This window comes from Argentina anserina, chromosome 3 (assembly GCF_933775445.1).
Source record: "Argentina anserina chromosome 3, drPotAnse1.1, whole genome shotgun sequence".
Taxonomy (NCBI): Eukaryota; Viridiplantae; Streptophyta; class Magnoliopsida; order Rosales; family Rosaceae; genus Argentina; species Argentina anserina.
In genome coordinates, this window is record NC_065874.1 from 29,692,704 (window position 1) to 29,710,547 (window position 17,844).

Genomic DNA, 17,844 nt, shown 5'->3' on the forward strand with positions numbered 1-17,844 from the left:
CTGCACGAGATTGAACAGATAGGAATTTGTACTTATTATGCGGAAACATTGAACTAACTGGGCATGCTATTACGCAATATATATATATATATATATATATATATATATATGTAGTTGACGCAATTACGCAAATATACTACATTTTGGAACATATATAACTCGATACCCCTTTTCAGAATTAATTTCAGGTGTTATGCAAGTTCAGTGAATGCAATCAATCAGTGAATATCTACTTATTTTGCACAAACAAAAGAATTCGAATATACATGCATATATAACCCTTTTCCCTCTAATTAATTTCTATCAATCGATAGTTCGATACATAACCCCCTCCAACTCCGGCCATTCAATGGAAAACAAATAAATGAAATAATATCTATATATCTATTGAAGTTAAATATTTAAACTTCTAAGTTGTACGTCGTTGGTGTTGTTCTCTCGCAAACTAGTTCTCAATCTCTGCTGCTGTTGTCAGTTAATTATTTTCTGTAAATGAAAAAAAAAAAAGACAGAAAGAAAAGTACTAAGGTATATATAGTAAAAAATATTACATCTGGAATCCTTAAAAACATTGGTTTCCTACTTAGTTAAGTGGCTACAGTATAATTAGTCAGTATTCTACTTAATTTGTTACTAACTCAGGTCTTATATTGGTAATTATAATTGTGAAGCGAAGTCTGTGGTTCCATCTTCTGTCTCTCTCTCTCTCTCTCTTTGAACGTTTGTGCTTTCTTAATGAGTAGAAGTTAAAGCGAAGACCAGATTGAAGGCATATTGATCAAATAAAATCTTATACTAAATGATATATTGTAGATCGGTATGAATCAGAATTTGACGCATCATGTTGATCAGATTGATCAAACTATTATGAAGGCATGAAGCAGTGTATAAATCAAACCATTCAATCCAATGGTTTCACAAAATCACGCATGCATTTGGAGTTTAACGCATACTATAAATTTAATACTTCAGTAAACCCTAATTCATAACTGCATTTCTCCGCTTATGTATATTTTGATGTATAAACAGGCCGGGTGAAAGTAAGATTCATGCATTTCATCTCTATTAAATATATAAAGATATATATATATAGATAAATTCATAAAGCAATTAATCTCTATGTAATTGCATGCCATTTAATAACTCCTCCGTCAGCATGCAAGAGATTCAATTCTTGAAACCCAGAACTGAAGGTCTGAAGTTCACCAAATATGAAACTTACAACCTATAATGAAAATCCGAACAAGGTACTAACAATTAGACCTTCATCACATGGAAATTCTATACATTTTTCACTTATACAACTAAGTTAAAAATTGATCTACCGCGCGCATGATATATATATATATATATAATCAATTAAATTGGTATAATAAAGACAGAAAGAATACCAGGATTGAACGAGTGGATTCAAGATCAAAAGAATTTTCTCGTAGTAGCTTTTGCATACTTTGATGAGGACTCTTGAGGCTCAGGGCCTAGTCTAAGCTCAAGATCTAAATCTGAACCCTTTTCTCTTTGATCCTCATAATCTTCTAGTTGTTGTTGTTGTTGTTGTTGTCCCCCTTGATTTTGATGATCTTGATCTGATGATGCTTGAGAAAGCAGTGGTAGTTGTTGGACTTGGGCAAGATGGCCTAGTTGATTATCACCTTCTTTATCACTGAGAAACCAATCTGCCGGCCATGATGAACCCCTTATTGGTGTAGTAGTTTTTTCGATATGATCAGAATCAGGCATATTCATGGCTTCCACAGAAGTGGTTCTGCGATTAATCTTGGGAAGTATTGGAGAGTAAGAGTGTGGCATCTGTGGGATCTCCAAAGGCACTCTTTGTTGTTGTTTGGTTTCAACAATATGTGATGATGAGGAGACTTGCTTGAGCTTGGCTTTATCTTTTCTGTGAATATTCATGTGCCCTCCTAGAGCTTGTGCATTAGAAAACCCCCTTCTGCAGAAAGTACACTCATAGGACTTTGCTGCAGCTACTTGGCTTGTAACTTGCTGATCGCCTGGATTATCTGGAATTTGCTGATCACCAGACTCCATTACCAACCAAGCAATTTTTCAGAGAGAGGAGGAGAAAGAGAGATCGATCAAGAGGGATAGGTCAACTGGCTGGTTGTGAACAATTATATTTATTCAGGGAGAGAGAGAGAGAGAAAGAGGTGAGGCCTGCTCTTCTAGATACTGTGTATCTGTTAATTACCCATCAATGCATGCTAGCACTATATTATTGTTTTTCTTCTTCTTCAAAGTGAGGAAGACAGTATACTACCTATATATATTTGTTCGATAGCTAAGTATGCTAATTCAATTTGATTTGTACCACAGGACAAAAATATTTTCAGAACATAAGAGTTAAGTAGCTAGACTTTTGTTACACCAAATTATATATATAGTTCACCATATTTTCAGTTAAGTTGTTTTTATTGGTGTATTAACGTACATGTTTGTGTTGCTTGCGAACTAAAAGTTGTATGAGATAAATAGAACCCAACTCGATCGTTTTGTTTTTTTGGTGTTTTATGGAAGATGCACCAAAACTTGAATGGATCGATCATATTATTCATATACATACATCCGCGCTTTGGATGCAGCTGAGACCTGAGAGAATCAAAAGCAGTTTTATACCCAAAAAAAACATCAGTATGTTACAAAATTGTTTGGGCCTAAAATAATCCAACGTTATAACCTAAATAGTAAATACTGAGTAGTTGTCTTTCATAAGAAATATCAGTAGTTAAGTAGTGAAAGCGTGAAACGATACATCTCTTTTCTTTACACTTCTGCTTGCAAGGGCTTTGAAGGTTATGCTTAGATCAAGGAATAACCATGTGTAAACAAAAAGGATATATAGACAATGAAATCAAGAATTCTTGTCAAATCAGAGAGGCCAATCATCAATTTTACTAAAGTTTATTACGCTGTCATCTAAAGAATATATGTTAACAATGTCGATCATGTTTGTACAGATTAACACTTTACACTCAATCTTCATTCAAGATCTTAAGAATTAAAGACGGATAGGACAAAGACTTCCACCCACCATGGTAATGAGTTACAATACAAACTGGGAAATGTTGATCGATCATTTTTTTATCTAATTGTTAACTTTGCTTCTAAATCATAGTACGTAAGCAATACATGCATGGATACATCTAAACAAGATCACCGGAACACCAGGACGCCAGCTCGATTAGTGTTTGATTGATTCCAACATTCCAAATCAACGTTTGTTTAATTGATATACTATACTACTACTCTTGGCCGACCTGCAGGTTGCTGCAGCCAAGCTACGTTGTGTTACATAAAATATAATGACATTTGACTGCTTCCTACATCGATCTTAATTAAGGAGCTGTAGCATTTTACTCAGAGACGTTTGGTCGTTATTTATTGAGTGAGTACAGCAAAGTCCGACAAAGCAACTGGAAGCTGTTTCTTACTAATCAAGTTATAATATTGTTAGCTTGCAAATCCAAGGAAATGAGTCAAACTATGAAAGACTCGAATGAAGATCAAAGCTGGCACTCTTTCTCTCTCTAAAAAACTTTTCTCTGCCTTCTCTCTACCAAAACCAACTGCTTGGGTTTTGAGAGTTCAGATATCTAGAGAGTTAAATTGAGTGATTTAGAGAGTTCTCTACTGTGAGAATTTAGGTTGTGAGGAGAGAGATTATCTAAGAGTGTGGAAGAACTGAATTGTTATTCAGTTGTAGTCTTCTTCTTGTTTAATGGATCCACCATCATCGGAGGACATAAGTCAACTGTTTTGATCAAACCTCGTTAATTCTTGTGTTTGCTTGTATTATTATTATTTATTGTCTTCAATCAGTTTCCGTCTTGGGCTAGGGATCGAAAGGTGACCCGAATTTCCTATCAATTAGTATCAGAGCAAGGTCTTGAGCTTGAAGAAAGATGAGGATTGAAGACGTCGAGACGAGGGTTGATAAGGTTGATGGGCATGATTTTGTTATGTGGAGGTCTTAGATAATTGACTATCTGAATATGAAGAAACTGTCCAAGCCTTTGAAAAGAGTTAAGCCAAAGAACATGGAACAAACTGCTTGGGATGAGCTTGATGCTCAAGCTTTAGGCGCTATTCGACTATCGCTATCAAATGAGATTCGACGTGATGTGAGAAATCTGAAAACTACCAAGGAGTTAATGGACACTATGGTAGATAGGTATGAGAAGCCAGGTGTTGTCGAACAAGTGCATTTATTGAGAAAGTTATTTTCAATGAAGATGAATAGAGGAGGCTCTGTGCGAAAACTACAAGCTGCAGTTTGCAATATTGTTGAACAATTGGCTACTGTGAATATCAAATTTGAAGATCACCTTAAGGCATTGGTTTTGCTGACCTCTATGCTAGATAGTTGGATGTTACTATCAACTCTATTTGCAGTTCAGCTGAGAAAAAGAAGTTGGTCTACAATGAAGTTCATGATACCCTTTTGAGTGAGGAGTCTAAGAGGAAAAAGAATGATGAAGAAGACTCATCTACGACTACATATGTTTTGGTATTAAGAGGAAGATCTAGTAGAAATGAGGGTTCAAATCGTGGTAGATCAAAGTCGAGGAATTTTAGAGATCTAGATAATGACAAAGAGAAGGAGTGCTTTTACTGTCATGATTTTGGGCATATTTGATACAATTGTCCAAAATTGAAGTTGAATAGGGCTACCACTGCTACGGTAGCAAGTGAAGATGATGGAGAATATTATAGTAAGACGCTCATGGTCACGTCATGTTTAGAGAAGCCACAACATAAGTGGATTTTGGATACTGGTTGTTCTAAACACATGTGTCCCAATAGGGATTGGTTTTCTTCCTATAAGTCCGTGCATGAAGGTTTAATGAAGTCGATTGGTGCACAAACCTACAAAGTCACTGGTGTTGGAACAGTCAGAATTAAGGTACATGATGGATCAGTGAGGACTTTGAAAAATGTTCTGCATGTTTCTAAGTTTAATAGGAATCTGGTATCTGTTGGAACTTTGGATTCAGAAGGCCACAAGATTGTTGGCCAAGATGGAAATCTGAAAGTTGTGAAAGGAGCACTCATAGTGATGAAGGGTAAGAAGGTAAAATGTGTCTATTGTTTAGAAGGGAGTTTTGTTCGAGGTGGAACTATTGGTTTCGATGAGAGTTTTGTTCAAGGTGGAAATATTGAAAATCTTGGTTCCTATTGGCATTCAAGGGAGATGAGCAATAGTGAATGTGGATGAACGAAATTTGCTTCTAAGAGGGTAAAGTTTCAAGAGCAACCAACCTTCCAGCAGTCCTTAAAGGGAGGCAAACCCATAAGGATCCCGACACAAGTTTGTGGTGGAGATATCCTAGGTCATGCTTATTTCATAATTGAGAAGTCACCTGCTTCGAAGAATGAGAAAGTTGAGGAGCAAACTTGGTGTTTTAAGAGTGATGCATCTAGAAAAGGTACCATTGAGGTTGTATTAGTTGTTCTAAGGAATGTTGCTCGATGTGAGTTTTGCGAACCATTGGAAGGACGTTCCCATTAAAATTGGTAACTTTGATGAAAACTTGGATTGCATGCAAGTGGCTACGTTGTGCGTGTTTGAGAGAAAGAGTTATTGTCCAAGGGTCAAGTTTGAGTGTTTCTCAAACTTGGCTAACTCGTCTTGTTGTTGAGGCGTCAAGAGGCGCATTGAGATGTGGTGATGATAGTGGCTCGTTGAGAAGACCTAGAGAAGCTTGTGTTTAGTTGAAGATTGGAGTTTTTGAGCCGAGGTGGAAATTGTTAGGATTGCGGCTCAAAACTAATTTCTTGTCTATTTTGGATTCGTTACTTCTGAAGGATCTGTGTAAGCTATTCTAATGTATTTAGGATTCTTAGAGTTTTTCTTAGAAGTGAAGGTTTAGGTTTCCTGTTATGAATCATAATCCTCGTATAAGTCTGACGAATGTGATCCTATAAATAGAACTTTGGAAATGTAGTTTTATGTGTGGATCAATTGAAAGTTCAGATATTTAGAGAGTTACAAGCTTTGAGAAATTAGTTGATTTAGAGAGTTCTCTACTATGAGAATTTAGGTTTTGAGGTGAGAGATTATCTAAGAGTGTGGAAGAACTGAGTTGTTCTTCAGTTGTAATATTCTTCTTGTTTAGTGGATCCACCATCACCATCATCGGAGGACGTATGTCAACTGTTTTGACCGAACATTGTTAATTCTTGTGTTTGCTTGTATTATTATTGGTTATTGTCTTCAATCAATTTCGGTGTTAGGCTAGGGAGTTCATAAGGTGACCCAAATTTCCTATCACAAAGTTGGTTCACTGTGGTGGAAGTGGTGTTGGTTCTAGTATCTAGCGATTTGATGATAGGCACATCGATCTCGACTTGGGTCTTTCCACTGTGCTTCGAACTTGTTGGTTCAGATTGCTTGCCTACTTCACGGTGTTACAGTGTTCTTGGCCCTCCGATCTATTGTTGTTGTTTCCTATTTGGTTATTTGTTCTATTAAGCCACTATGTACTTTGCTCTTTCTGCATCAAGGGCTATGGTCCTTTCTGTAATATTTTGGGTTTGAATAAAGTTTGTGCTACTTTGTCGGAAAAAAAAAAGATCTAAGCTGGCAATCTTAAGATAAAGAGTCAGCCGCATCTGACCAAGGCACTTGCCACGTGGAAGCATGTCACAAATTAAGAAGAAATTAAAGATATCTTAAGATTGAAATACCTTCAAGAAATCATATAGCTCTCAACATGAAAATAAAAGAACGTACTTTAACATATTTGTTCGATGACACACTTAACCTTCGCATTGTAGACCAGGTTGCTAGATTGCACGCAGTAGAGAAGAAATCAATGTTGATTATTATGATCGTCCTTCTATGTCTTACTGTCTTAATAGAGCCATCTCTTCATAACCATTTTGGTTGGAAAGAAGATAAATCTCACTCGTAACATTCACCACAAGTGTTCGAGTTGGTAAGAATTTTGATGTAGAAATGTTAAATCCCGTAGATACTGATTGAAATTAAATCTTAATTTATTTTTAGTGACCAGATTGGAAGAAGAGTTATGACATAAATCAAATGATCTCCTAACATGAGCTAGTTTATAGGCTAAAATTTATTCAAGAAAACCGTGTGATTTTGATTTTTTTAAAAAAACCTCACTCAAAACTATCTATTGAGATCTTACGGTTTAGTTAGGGGTGGGCATAAAAAAATAGAAATCTTGATCCTGTCCCGATCCCGTCCCGAAATTCATAGGGACGAGACGGGACGAGATGAAGGTCTAAAAACGTGTGTCCCGTCCCGATCCCGTCCCGTTTCATAATAGTGGGACGGGACGTGGGACGAATAATTTCTATCCCACTTCGTCCTGTCCCGTCACACATTTAATGAAAACTAATTCTTATATATTTGTATCAAAATGAAACTAATTTATGTTCTTAATAACTCCAAAATTATATCAACTCAAATAGTAATGGTAAATTATAATATTTTGAACATAATATGCATTTTTTTGTTAAAATTTCATTATTGAATGTTACTTTGTTAATGAAAAAGTAAAGATATAGGTTTTTATTTAACTTTATAGGAAGGTGGGATTTGTCCCGTCCCGTCCCGTCCCAACCGGGATTAATCCCGAGTGAGATGCATTCATAAAAACTCTCGTCCCGTCCCGATCCCGTCCCAATTCAAAAAAGTAGGATGAGACGTGGGATGAGCCCCGTCCCGTGCCCACCCCTAGATTTAGTTGTTTAATTTATAACAAAAAATAAAAAGCCCGAGAATAAAAGAAGACTAACAAACCTAGCCTATTGGCTTGTCTTTGATTCAGAGCCCAAGTATCTATGTTGTCCTTGTTGTGCGGCCGAAAATATAATAGTATGCCAAGTTTTCCCCGGAAAATATATATTAGCCCCATCTTGTTCAGTCTCCACGTATGCAGGAAAAACTAGATCATGTTATAATTTTCAATCCTGTTAGTCAAAAAATAAGAATTTTCATTAGAGAAGTGCTATTGTACTGCTTTTCGTTATGTGCGTTGGCCGTCCTGTGCCTTTGTCAATTTGTTTTTATAATATCACCAATATATAAGGGATTTGTCTATGATGCAGCATTGCATATGATGCAGATTATAATCATCACTATTAAATCTAAAATTTTAGAATCTTGTAGTTGTCATGACATCTTGAGATCAATTTTTTTATTAATTATTTTTACACACATAAAGCATTCTGCACATAATGCATCACTGCATAATAGAATTTTCCATAAGTAAAAGAACAATAGCACTTTTCAATCAAAGATTATTATTTTGACTAGCAGGATTGAAAACTATAATATAGAACTGGAACTTCGTAGGGAAAAACTTGACATTACTATCATATTTCCGGCCACACAACATAGATACCTAGGCTCTCAAGTCCTTCATCAAAGATAGGCCAACAGTCTTGATTTGTTTTTCATTCTCGTGTTTTTTGTTTTTGTTACAAATTAATATTTTTTATTTATATATTTATAATCAAAATCACACGGTTTCTTTAAATACATTGTAGCCCATAAACAAACTCATCGAATTTGTGTTGTTTCGAATATAAGGTCCTAGCCCGGAAGGCCTAAGGTGAAGCCATTAACAGACACCCCTCCGTCAATGCAGATAGTCTGCCCAGTTATGTATGAAGCTGCAGGTAAGCACAAAAATGCCACCAAAGAAGAAATCTCTTTTGGCTCGCCAATGCGTCCTAAAGGTGTTCGATCGCTAATAGCCTCAACTATCGATTGGTTACTGAGAAGCTGCATACGATTAAAAATTAAAAAAAAAAGATGGCCTGAGTTAATACATAAGAAAAGCAGAGGATCCAGATTGCTAACAAGAACTTATGTGAGAAAGATGAAGAATTGGTATTACATCTTTAGCCATAGGGGTTCTTATGAACCCAGGTGCAACACTGTTGATCCTAATATTGTCTTTTGCCCACTCGCAAGCCAAGGTTTTGGCCAATTGGTTGATTGCTCCTGAAATGTAAAGGCATGGAGAAGAGCCATATATTAATGTTCTTAACTTCAGTTTCTTAATAGCAACATTTCTAATTAGAGAGAGTCCTTCTAATTAATATTTTAAAGCCAACAGGTAGGTTAGGAAAAAGACCTTTACTGGCTGCATAGATACTACCAGCTCCCAAAAGTGATACCACACCAGCAACGGAAGATATGAAAACAATGCTACCAGCCCCTGAAGCTTTGAGGAGAGGATGTGCAAGTTGGCATAAATTATAAGTTGATTCAAGGTTGGTGCCCATGATGAAAGAGTAATCTTCAGCTGTGTAGTCAGTTGTGGCCTTTACTATAGTCGTTCCCACATTGTTTATCTGTGCAGCCAAAAACATTTGAGATTAAGGAAAAATTAATTACAAATATGGACGCCAATGAGGTAAATCTGTAAATCACTACGTAAATCTGATGCTTCTATTAATTTTATGCTCGTCGACTTAATAGCAGAAGAGTTCAGTCAATTCACCACAGTTACTAGGAGTGTGGGAAAGTACTTGATGTAGCACAAAGGATATAAACGGAGATACTTACAAGGATGTCTAGTTTTCCATTGAATAGTGATGAGACCCCGTTCATGAGCTCCTCTCGTTCGGATTTTGAGGCCATATCACAGACCGAACCAGTGACTTGATGAAGACCGTTGGTCTTCCATCCACTCAGACGCTCATTGAGTTGGACTTCATTTCGAGCACAAGTATGGACTTTCGCACCTAGACTCGCCAATTCCTCCACAATAGCATATCTGAATAATGAGATGAGGTAGTAATTAAAAGTTTAAAACTATGAGAAAATTTGAAAAAAAGTGTTCGATGCATAATGAAAATCTCAACTCGCTGAAAATTACATGCAGTTTGAACTTCGTGGACTTTCTATTGTGATAGAACAAGATAAATAAAACCCAAGTAAAAATGAAGGGGAAGCTAACCCGATGCCTTTGGTTCCTCCAGTGACAAGAGCAGTCATTCCCTGAAGAGACCATCTGCTATCTCTTTTTTCATTGCAGGTAGGATAATTTTCTTGAGCCATCTGCATACAGTTGCCTTCTCTGTTTCTCTCCTCTACTTGATGGCCAATATGCTAATTTCGAAAGGGATATAAATAGAGAAGCATCTCATCACCTTTACAAGTTACGAAGCAAGTTGTTGTATTGTGGGTCAATTTTGATGTCCTGAAAAATAGATTAATATATGGAAAATTCTATTATGCAATGATTTACAGTGTATTGTATTGTGCTTTTGCAAATTTTTCTGTAAATATCACTGATAACTAACTATCAGTAGTCCAACTCATACCTATATATCGCATCATCAATTTACTTTACCAATATATTAGTCTATCTTTCAGGACATCAAATTTGACTCGTAATACACGTATACAGCAACTTGCGGGTACATCTGCTATGTAGCGCTACATTGCATGTATGCCGATCTTGTCCATTCATTTCTAATCAACTATTTTATATTATTTAGTAAATAAAAATCTAACTTGAAAAGTCTATAGTACTCTTTCAGTTTTATTCCTAATACAAACAAAATTGAATCATGCTATGCTGGTTCATGCTTTGTGATTAGTGATCGGTGAGCTGATCTCTTTGTTGCTCATATCCTTAGATTTTTCTTCTATGATGAGTCACTTTAGTGCTTTACATTTAGCCTACTATGCTAAATAATCTTCTGTTTTACATTATTTAGTAAATAAAAATCTAACTTGTAAGGTCTATAATACAATTTCAATTTTATTCCTAATACAAACAAAATTGAAGCCTGCTATGCTGGTTCATGCTTTGTGATTAGTGATCAGTGAGCTGATCTCTTTGCTGCTCCTATCCTTAGATTTTTCTTCTATGATGAGTCACTTTCGTGCTTGTTCATGCTTCCATCACATTTTCAATATTATGCAATTCTTCTTCGTTTAGATCATCCCAGTAATTATTTGCTTCTTGATCCATGATTGCCCTAGTTTTCAGCTTTTGCTTCCACGGCCAAACGCTTATCTTGCTCTTCAAGGTAAAGAAAATCATATGCTTTTTGAGTTGTGTCACTCATTTAAATGGTGCACATCATCTGTGGCCTGAGGATTCCTTCAAGTAGCTATTTGGTGAAGAGGCTAAAGGTACCATCTTAATAGAGGATATGGGCAACAGTTTCATCAAAGAAATCATCGACCACCATCTGAGCAGCAGCACGATATTTATGGATATCTTCTATAGTTGGTGCTTCACTAATTGGTGGTAATTCAGGTGGATCTATTGGGTTACAAACTAAGATGAAGGCTATATGTCTAGTCTTATCATGAAAAAGACTATGAGTACGAGGATATAATGGAATGTTAATTATATCTAAACATACAGTAGTATAGCTCAATTCAATCACTCCACATAGCTTAAGATAATGGCTAACCACATGTTTAACTTGGCGAGAACAAGATTTGACATGATCTATATTTTGTAGATAAAGGGATGCTAAAAATCCATGCTCCATTAGAAAACAAGGGGTAACTCTAATATAACTATCATCATGCTCAAAATATAATTCTTCATATTCTTTCATATTAATGCTGGCTAGTAAGACATGATATTTTGCTATGTCATTAATACGAGAAAGTTGATCTACATAATGAAGTTTAATGCCTGGTTTGAGATTAGCTATGAGGCTAAAAAGAAATTTCTGAATGGCTTCTTGAATTGAAACATGCTTCTTTTGCTGTAATATCCTGATTTTGGTTTTGAGACCAACTGGTAAGTAAGAAAACCTTTCTTTTACTAAAGCTTGCAGAAAATATGGGTTTTTGGTTTTCCTTTCTAACAAAGATGCAGTCCAGCTAGATTCCTCTTCTTGCTTGATGAAGTCTAATGTTTTTTTTATGATTAATATTAAGAGTGCGAAAATGATTAACGACTATATCATGCTCCGTTTGTAGTTCATTATATTTTACTTTTAGCTCTTCATACTGGCTTCTAAGTCTTGCATATTCTTCTCTATACATATTAAGATCATAGTTACTAGCTAGAAATTCTTGCTCAAGGGCCTTAATTAATTTTGACTTGGCCTCTTCTCATTTCAGTTGTACCAACCTTAATATTCCAGAAATTATCACGTAAGACTTTTTGCCTTGTTGCTAATGATGCTTGACTTCTATACCTAAATGCTGGATTTCTGATTTCTTGCACATTATAACCATTATAGTTATGACTAATATGTGCTAATTGTGCTAGAGATCATGATCGTGCTGTCATGCTTTGTGGGTTACCACACTGAGATGGCTCACCACTTTCTATTGCTCTTTGAGTGCTAAAGGAAGATGAAAAAGGCCCGAGGAACTGCATACATGTCAATGAATCAAACGAGACAAAATATCAGTTAATGTATTATCAGTTGCTTTAATATGCTCAAATTGTAGCCTAAATCCATTTCATGTAATAGAATCAATAAAATTTACCCATCTACGGGCTGCTTGCTTATTAGCATGATTTTTATTATTATGCGAAACAACGGTCGAGCAATCGACATGATGTATGGGAAGATTTGGGTAGTCTGTTCTAACGGTAAATATTTCATTATGTAAAAATAAAGAAAATACTTCAAGGGAATTAATAATGCCTAATATTTCTAAATCTGTTGCTGGTAATCTAGATTGTGCTTCATTAAATTTACCGGATGCATATTTACAAATTTGCTCATCAGATTTTGACAAGTCTTTATGCTTTTTCTGGTACAAAATTCATGCCCATCCTAAGGATGATGCACCAGTTTCCACAATTTTGTAACTAGTATCTAATGGTAAAGTCAAAGGCTTAAGTTGTAATATTTCTTGCTTAATTTGCTAAACTAATTTAACATCTTCAATGTTAAAATATTTTTGACCAGTCTTGCTCATTTTACTGTGTAACACGGCTATTTTTCTTCTTAAGTCTGGAATAAAGTTTCTAGCATAATTTAACAATCCTAAAAATGCTTGTAACTGTTTTTTATCTTCCAATTTATTTGGAAATTCAACAACTTTCTAGGTTATATACTCTTGTAATTGTATAGTTCCTGACTTAATATAAATGCCCAAAAATTCAATATCTTGCTTTTCCATGTCTATTTTATTTTTGCTAATAATATTTATAAAAAATTCAATACCATTATTTATAAATTCTTGCAAAATAATTTCTAAATGTTTTCTATGTTCGTTTCTATTTTTACTATGTATAAGTATATCATCAACATATACACTACAAAAAATTATCATATTTTTTGAAAATTTGATCCATTTTTCTTTGGAAAATTGAAGGCACATTTTTCAAACCAAATGGCATGACAAGCCATTCAAAATGTCCTTCGGGACAGGTAAAAGTTGTCCGTTATATTGATGCTTCATCTAGTCTAATTTGCCAAAAACCAGATTTGCAATCGCATTTACTAAAATATTTACTCTCTTGAATTTTATTAATAAGTTCATCTTTATTAGGTAATTTATAGCTATCTTCATATGTATTGTCATTTAGTATTCTATAATTATATACAATTCTAGCTTTACCTCTTTTAAGTTCTGAATGTTTTCTAACCATAAAAGCTGTTGATCTATGTCTAGATTTTGAAGGCCTAATTCCTTTAAGGGCTAAAAGTTCTTTTATTTGTTGCTCAAATTCGTATTTATCTATTAAATTACTAGGCATATATGTTGTTTTTTATAGTTAAGTCTGGATTAATTATATCTAGTTTTGCTAGAATCTTGTTTTTGCTCCTATGTAATTGTGGATCTTCTCCTATTATTCTAGTTTGTTCTGCTAATTGTAACAATTCTTCTAAAGTTTTGGTCTATCTAATTGGTTTATTTCTAGAGGTGGTTTTTCATCTATATTTGGATATTCTAGTTTAAAAATTACTTTATTGTATTTTATAGTATGTTGCTCAACTAAATTTTCTTCTACTTCTTGTATTTGATTTTCTTTTAACTCTTCTATGCTAATATTATTATATGCTTCTATTAGGTTACTTTGGTCAATTGTAGTTATTCCTTTCTTAAAGAAATTTATTTGGTTATATATTGGCATATACAAAAATCCTTGTAAATGTTTAAGGAAGTTTAATCTAAATATAAACTCGTAAGATTCTACTGGTGATATAAGTGTTAAAGGTAAGGTGAATACATGATTTTCTATTCATATGGGTGTATTAGTTATATATTTTTTGTTATGTAAACAATATTATTATCAAATTGTGATATTCTAACAGGTCTAGGTAATATTAGTCTAAATACTTATGGTACTAATTCTTGTTTAATTACACTTTTTGTACTACCTGTATCTACCATAACTACTGTTTTAATGTTAATTTCTTTAGATAAATATAACTCACAATTTACCGTTATTAAAGAACTAGTTTTCTTAAATCATACCTTATCATTTTGTATATTAATTTCTTCTTGTATATTGAATGTATTAAAATAAGACTCAATATCAAATATTTTTCTGCTACTATTTAACTACATATATTACATGCTTGGGGCCAACTAAATTAATATACTGAAATCCTTCATGCTTATCATATACTTCATCATGTTGTTCTTCAAACATACATATATCAAAATCACTATCTGGATTGTTAGAGAAATCAGATTCTATATCAGATTCAGATAACATATCCACACTATTTATGCTATAAATATTTTCATTATCACTCAAATTATCAAGGCTATAAATTGATTCTAAATCTTCATCATCTTCTAAATTAAATTGTTCAAATAATTGAACTTTATCTATAGGTTGTTTGCTCAATTTTGGATATTTAGGTCTAATATGTCCTACTTCACCACAAAAATAACATGTACACTTGCTCTTTTATTTAGGTGCTTTGGTTTTTCTTATTCAATGTTTCTTACTTCGTTTTTGAAAATGCTTAGGTAAGTATTTTCTTCTCCTATAAGTTTTTGAAGGTTGGATGTCAAACCTTTTGTCATACTTCTTATAGTTTCTATACTTTTTCCTATAACTTTTTCTGTATGGTTTAATGTTCCTTTTATCATTTCTATGACAACCATATTGCTTTGGTGAATCTATATTTTTACAGCTCATGTAAAATTATTTTCTAATTTGTCTTTTTGCTTTTAATTGTCTACATTCTTCTCTAAGTATATCATAAACATGCTGAGTTCTAGGTCATATTGCTATATCATCTTTTCTAGGGTGTTTTTGCCATTCTTTCCATATTTTTTCTCCTATTGGTCCTTTAATTTTAGTCATACAGGTGTTTAATAAATTAACATCATTATTTCTACCAGTTCTTCCTAAATATTTAAAGAAATCTGTAGTATATTCTCCTATGTATTGTAAGTCACAAATTTGTAATTGCTCCAAATTCCGTATTGCTTTAATTTGTTTTTGTTTGTTTCTACCATCTGAACGATTATGATCTAAAAATTTATATGTAATAAGCTTAACAAAAGTATCAATATTAATTGTATCTTTTGCTGCTTGATGTTGTTGTGGATTATTTAATTTACATACTTGAAAGAAATCAAAACCATGTCATCTAAAGTATGCTCAAAGTAATCTAATATATCAGTAGTATTACTGAAATCTAACATTATTGATGCATGAACACAACATTTTTCCCATCATTCCATAGTTTTTTCCCAATCTTGTGGGTCTACTTGATCTATATTTAAGATATTACCTGCTAAATTGACATGCTCAATTCCTTTATAAGATATTATATTTCTTCTAGCTTTAGTTAAATCATGACTTAAATTATCAATATTTTTATGTTATGTATATGACTCTCTAGTTGCTCGTAAGTTTTACTGATCTGTTCTACCTAGTATAGGTTCTGTAAAATTTGGGTTATTAACTCTTGATGATCTTGATGTTTCTTCTTCTACAAGCAGAAATTCTACTGCGGTTAGCATATTATTGAATTCTTTATTTCCTAAAATATTTTCTAATCATATTTGTGAAATTAATTGCTTCATTTCTTCATCGTTTAACCTATGTAATCCTAATTTATAAGTTTTATATTTTTCTAAATATTTCTCTTCACTTAAATTATTTATGTCTTCTATTAATCGATCTACTATATTATCAAAATTATGCTCTATCATATTACTTTCTAAGTCATCTATATTTTCTATTTGTTGATAATTGCTAAATCTTATAGATGCTTGTCCTAAGTGATTTTCAACAATTTGTGCTTTATCTGGTTGTTTGTTCTTAGCTCCTTGTAGATTAGGTAATAACCATTGAGTTCCCTCTAGAAAGGTACTATCAACTAGTTTTGCTGCTATCATATTAACATGCTTGGTATCAAAAGTTTAAACTAAGTTTTGAAATTCAATTTGATATTTTACCAACGTACATTAAACTAATGCTTAAAATTTTAAAGTCTCCTTTCATATTATAGTTTTTAGTTCTAATGCTTATTTTAATATATATTTACTAAATTCTTTAATATTCATAACATAGTTTGGAATACAACCAATAATTGCTAAATTAGTGCTCAAATCTACTTCTGCCGTTGCTATTGTTGCTTGTTGATGGTTATCCCATCTATCATCATATATGTATACTAATGCCTTAGTACCAACTTGTGCTCTGGTTAATCCTGATATACCAATTAATATAATTCCAATATGTATTTGTGAATAATCTAATTTTCTGAGTTGCTCAATTCCTGAATTACTTAGTAAATTCAAAAGTTACTTCTTTATCTATGCAACTTATATCCTCATGCTACTTACTATGTTGTTTTTACTTTCAAATCTACCTTAGTGATATAAATTATGTCGATTTCTATGTGATCGTAAAAATCAATTTCTAAGAAATTCTTGTGCTTCATCTTCGTTATGATATATGTCTTATGTTTTACCATTTATTTACATTTTCGTCTAAAAAGTTCCATTTCGAATTATCAAAAGGATTTACTTTTCTTTTTCTAAGATTATTATTTTTCCTCAAAGTTAATTTTTCTACTTTATCTACTAACAGAGAAGTTGAAGTATGATTAAATTACTCTTCGAGGTGATTTTCTTTGTGCTTGAGGTAATTTAATTTCTCTTCGAGGTGATTTACTTTACTTGCTAAGTTTACAAATAATTGGATAATTATATTATTTTGCCTTATCGGAATATTATTGCTAGGTACAGTAGTTGTAAAATCTGAAAATCCTACTGGTTCTTCGTCAAAAGTTTTAATTTCTTCTAGTGCTTTTGTGTAGCTAGAGTTGTTCATTAAATTAAAAGTTAGTCTATTTTATTATGTAATTTTTCTACTTGCTCAATTAACTCTTTCTGTACTAATTTTATTTTTTGTACTTTTATTTTCAGGTTTTCAACTATTTCGAGAGATTGAAGTTCTACTTGCTTCGGCTTACTGTCTATTAAGTTTATAAGTTCTCTTATTTCTTTTCTGCTCGGAAATTTTTGTATATTATTATTATCTTCTAATTGAGACTGAATATAAGTTAAGTTTTGCTTAATTATTTGTAAGGAATTTTTCTGGAAATATTCTAATAAAATTTGTAAATTTTTATTATGCTTGTTATTTTCTAATTTTATGCTTTCTGCTTGACTAATTAAAATATCTATTACACTATTAATTATCGGATGCTCTTTGCTATGTAAAATATGCTTATTATTTTTCTATGGGAAATAACAAGTTAAAGTATTTTGGTCTAAAGTTATTTTTCTTTTTTGTCGTTCTGTGATTTCTAAGTTTAAGTACTTGATCATAAATTTTTATGGTTTTTTCTTGATTTTGTGTTTTATGACTTATGTCCTCAAGGTACTTTAGTATCTTGATTATATTATTATAGAGCTAAACTACAGCTCTG

At 33.1% G+C, this 17,844-nt stretch overlaps 2 protein-coding genes across 2 annotated transcripts; both read right to left on the bottom strand.

Moving 5' to 3' along the window:
- Nucleotides 1–1,416: 1,416 nt before the first annotated feature.
- On the bottom strand, nt 1,417–2,049 carry LOC126787446 (transcriptional regulator TAC1-like). The gene has a single exon (XM_050513330.1). It carries the CDS (start codon nt 2,047–2,049, stop codon nt 1,417–1,419), a length of 633 nt encoding a protein of 210 aa, XP_050369287.1.
- Nucleotides 2,050–8,297: 6,248 nt separating this feature from the next.
- LOC126789092 (tropinone reductase homolog At2g29290-like) lies at nt 8,298–10,120 on the bottom strand. Its single transcript, XM_050515155.1, has 5 exons — nt 9,960–10,120; nt 9,566–9,776; nt 9,132–9,351; nt 8,892–8,998; nt 8,298–8,776 (listed from the first exon to the last, which is right to left on the bottom strand). The coding sequence occupies exons 1-5, from the start codon at nt 10,064–10,066 to the stop codon at nt 8,585–8,587; spliced, it is 837 nt and encodes a 278-aa protein (XP_050371112.1). The 5' UTR covers nt 10,067–10,120; the 3' UTR covers nt 8,298–8,584.
- Between the last annotated feature and the right edge of the window lie 7,724 nt (nt 10,121–17,844).

Coding starts and splice junctions, on each gene's coding strand:
- LOC126787446 (XM_050513330.1), bottom strand. CDS start 2,049: ATGGAGTCTGGTGATCAGCAAATTCCAGATAATCCAGGCGATCAGCAA.
- LOC126789092 (XM_050515155.1), bottom strand. CDS start 10,066: ATGCAGATGGCTCAAGAAAATTATCCTACCTGCAATGAAAAAAGAGAT. Junction 8,999..9,131: donor TATCTATGCAGCCAGTAAAG/GTCTTTTTCCTA, acceptor TTTACATTTCAG/GAGCAATCAACCAATTGGCC. Junction 8,777..8,891: donor GAACCCCTATGGCTAAAGAT/GTAATACCAATT, acceptor AATCGTATGCAG/CTTCTCAGTAACCAATCGAT.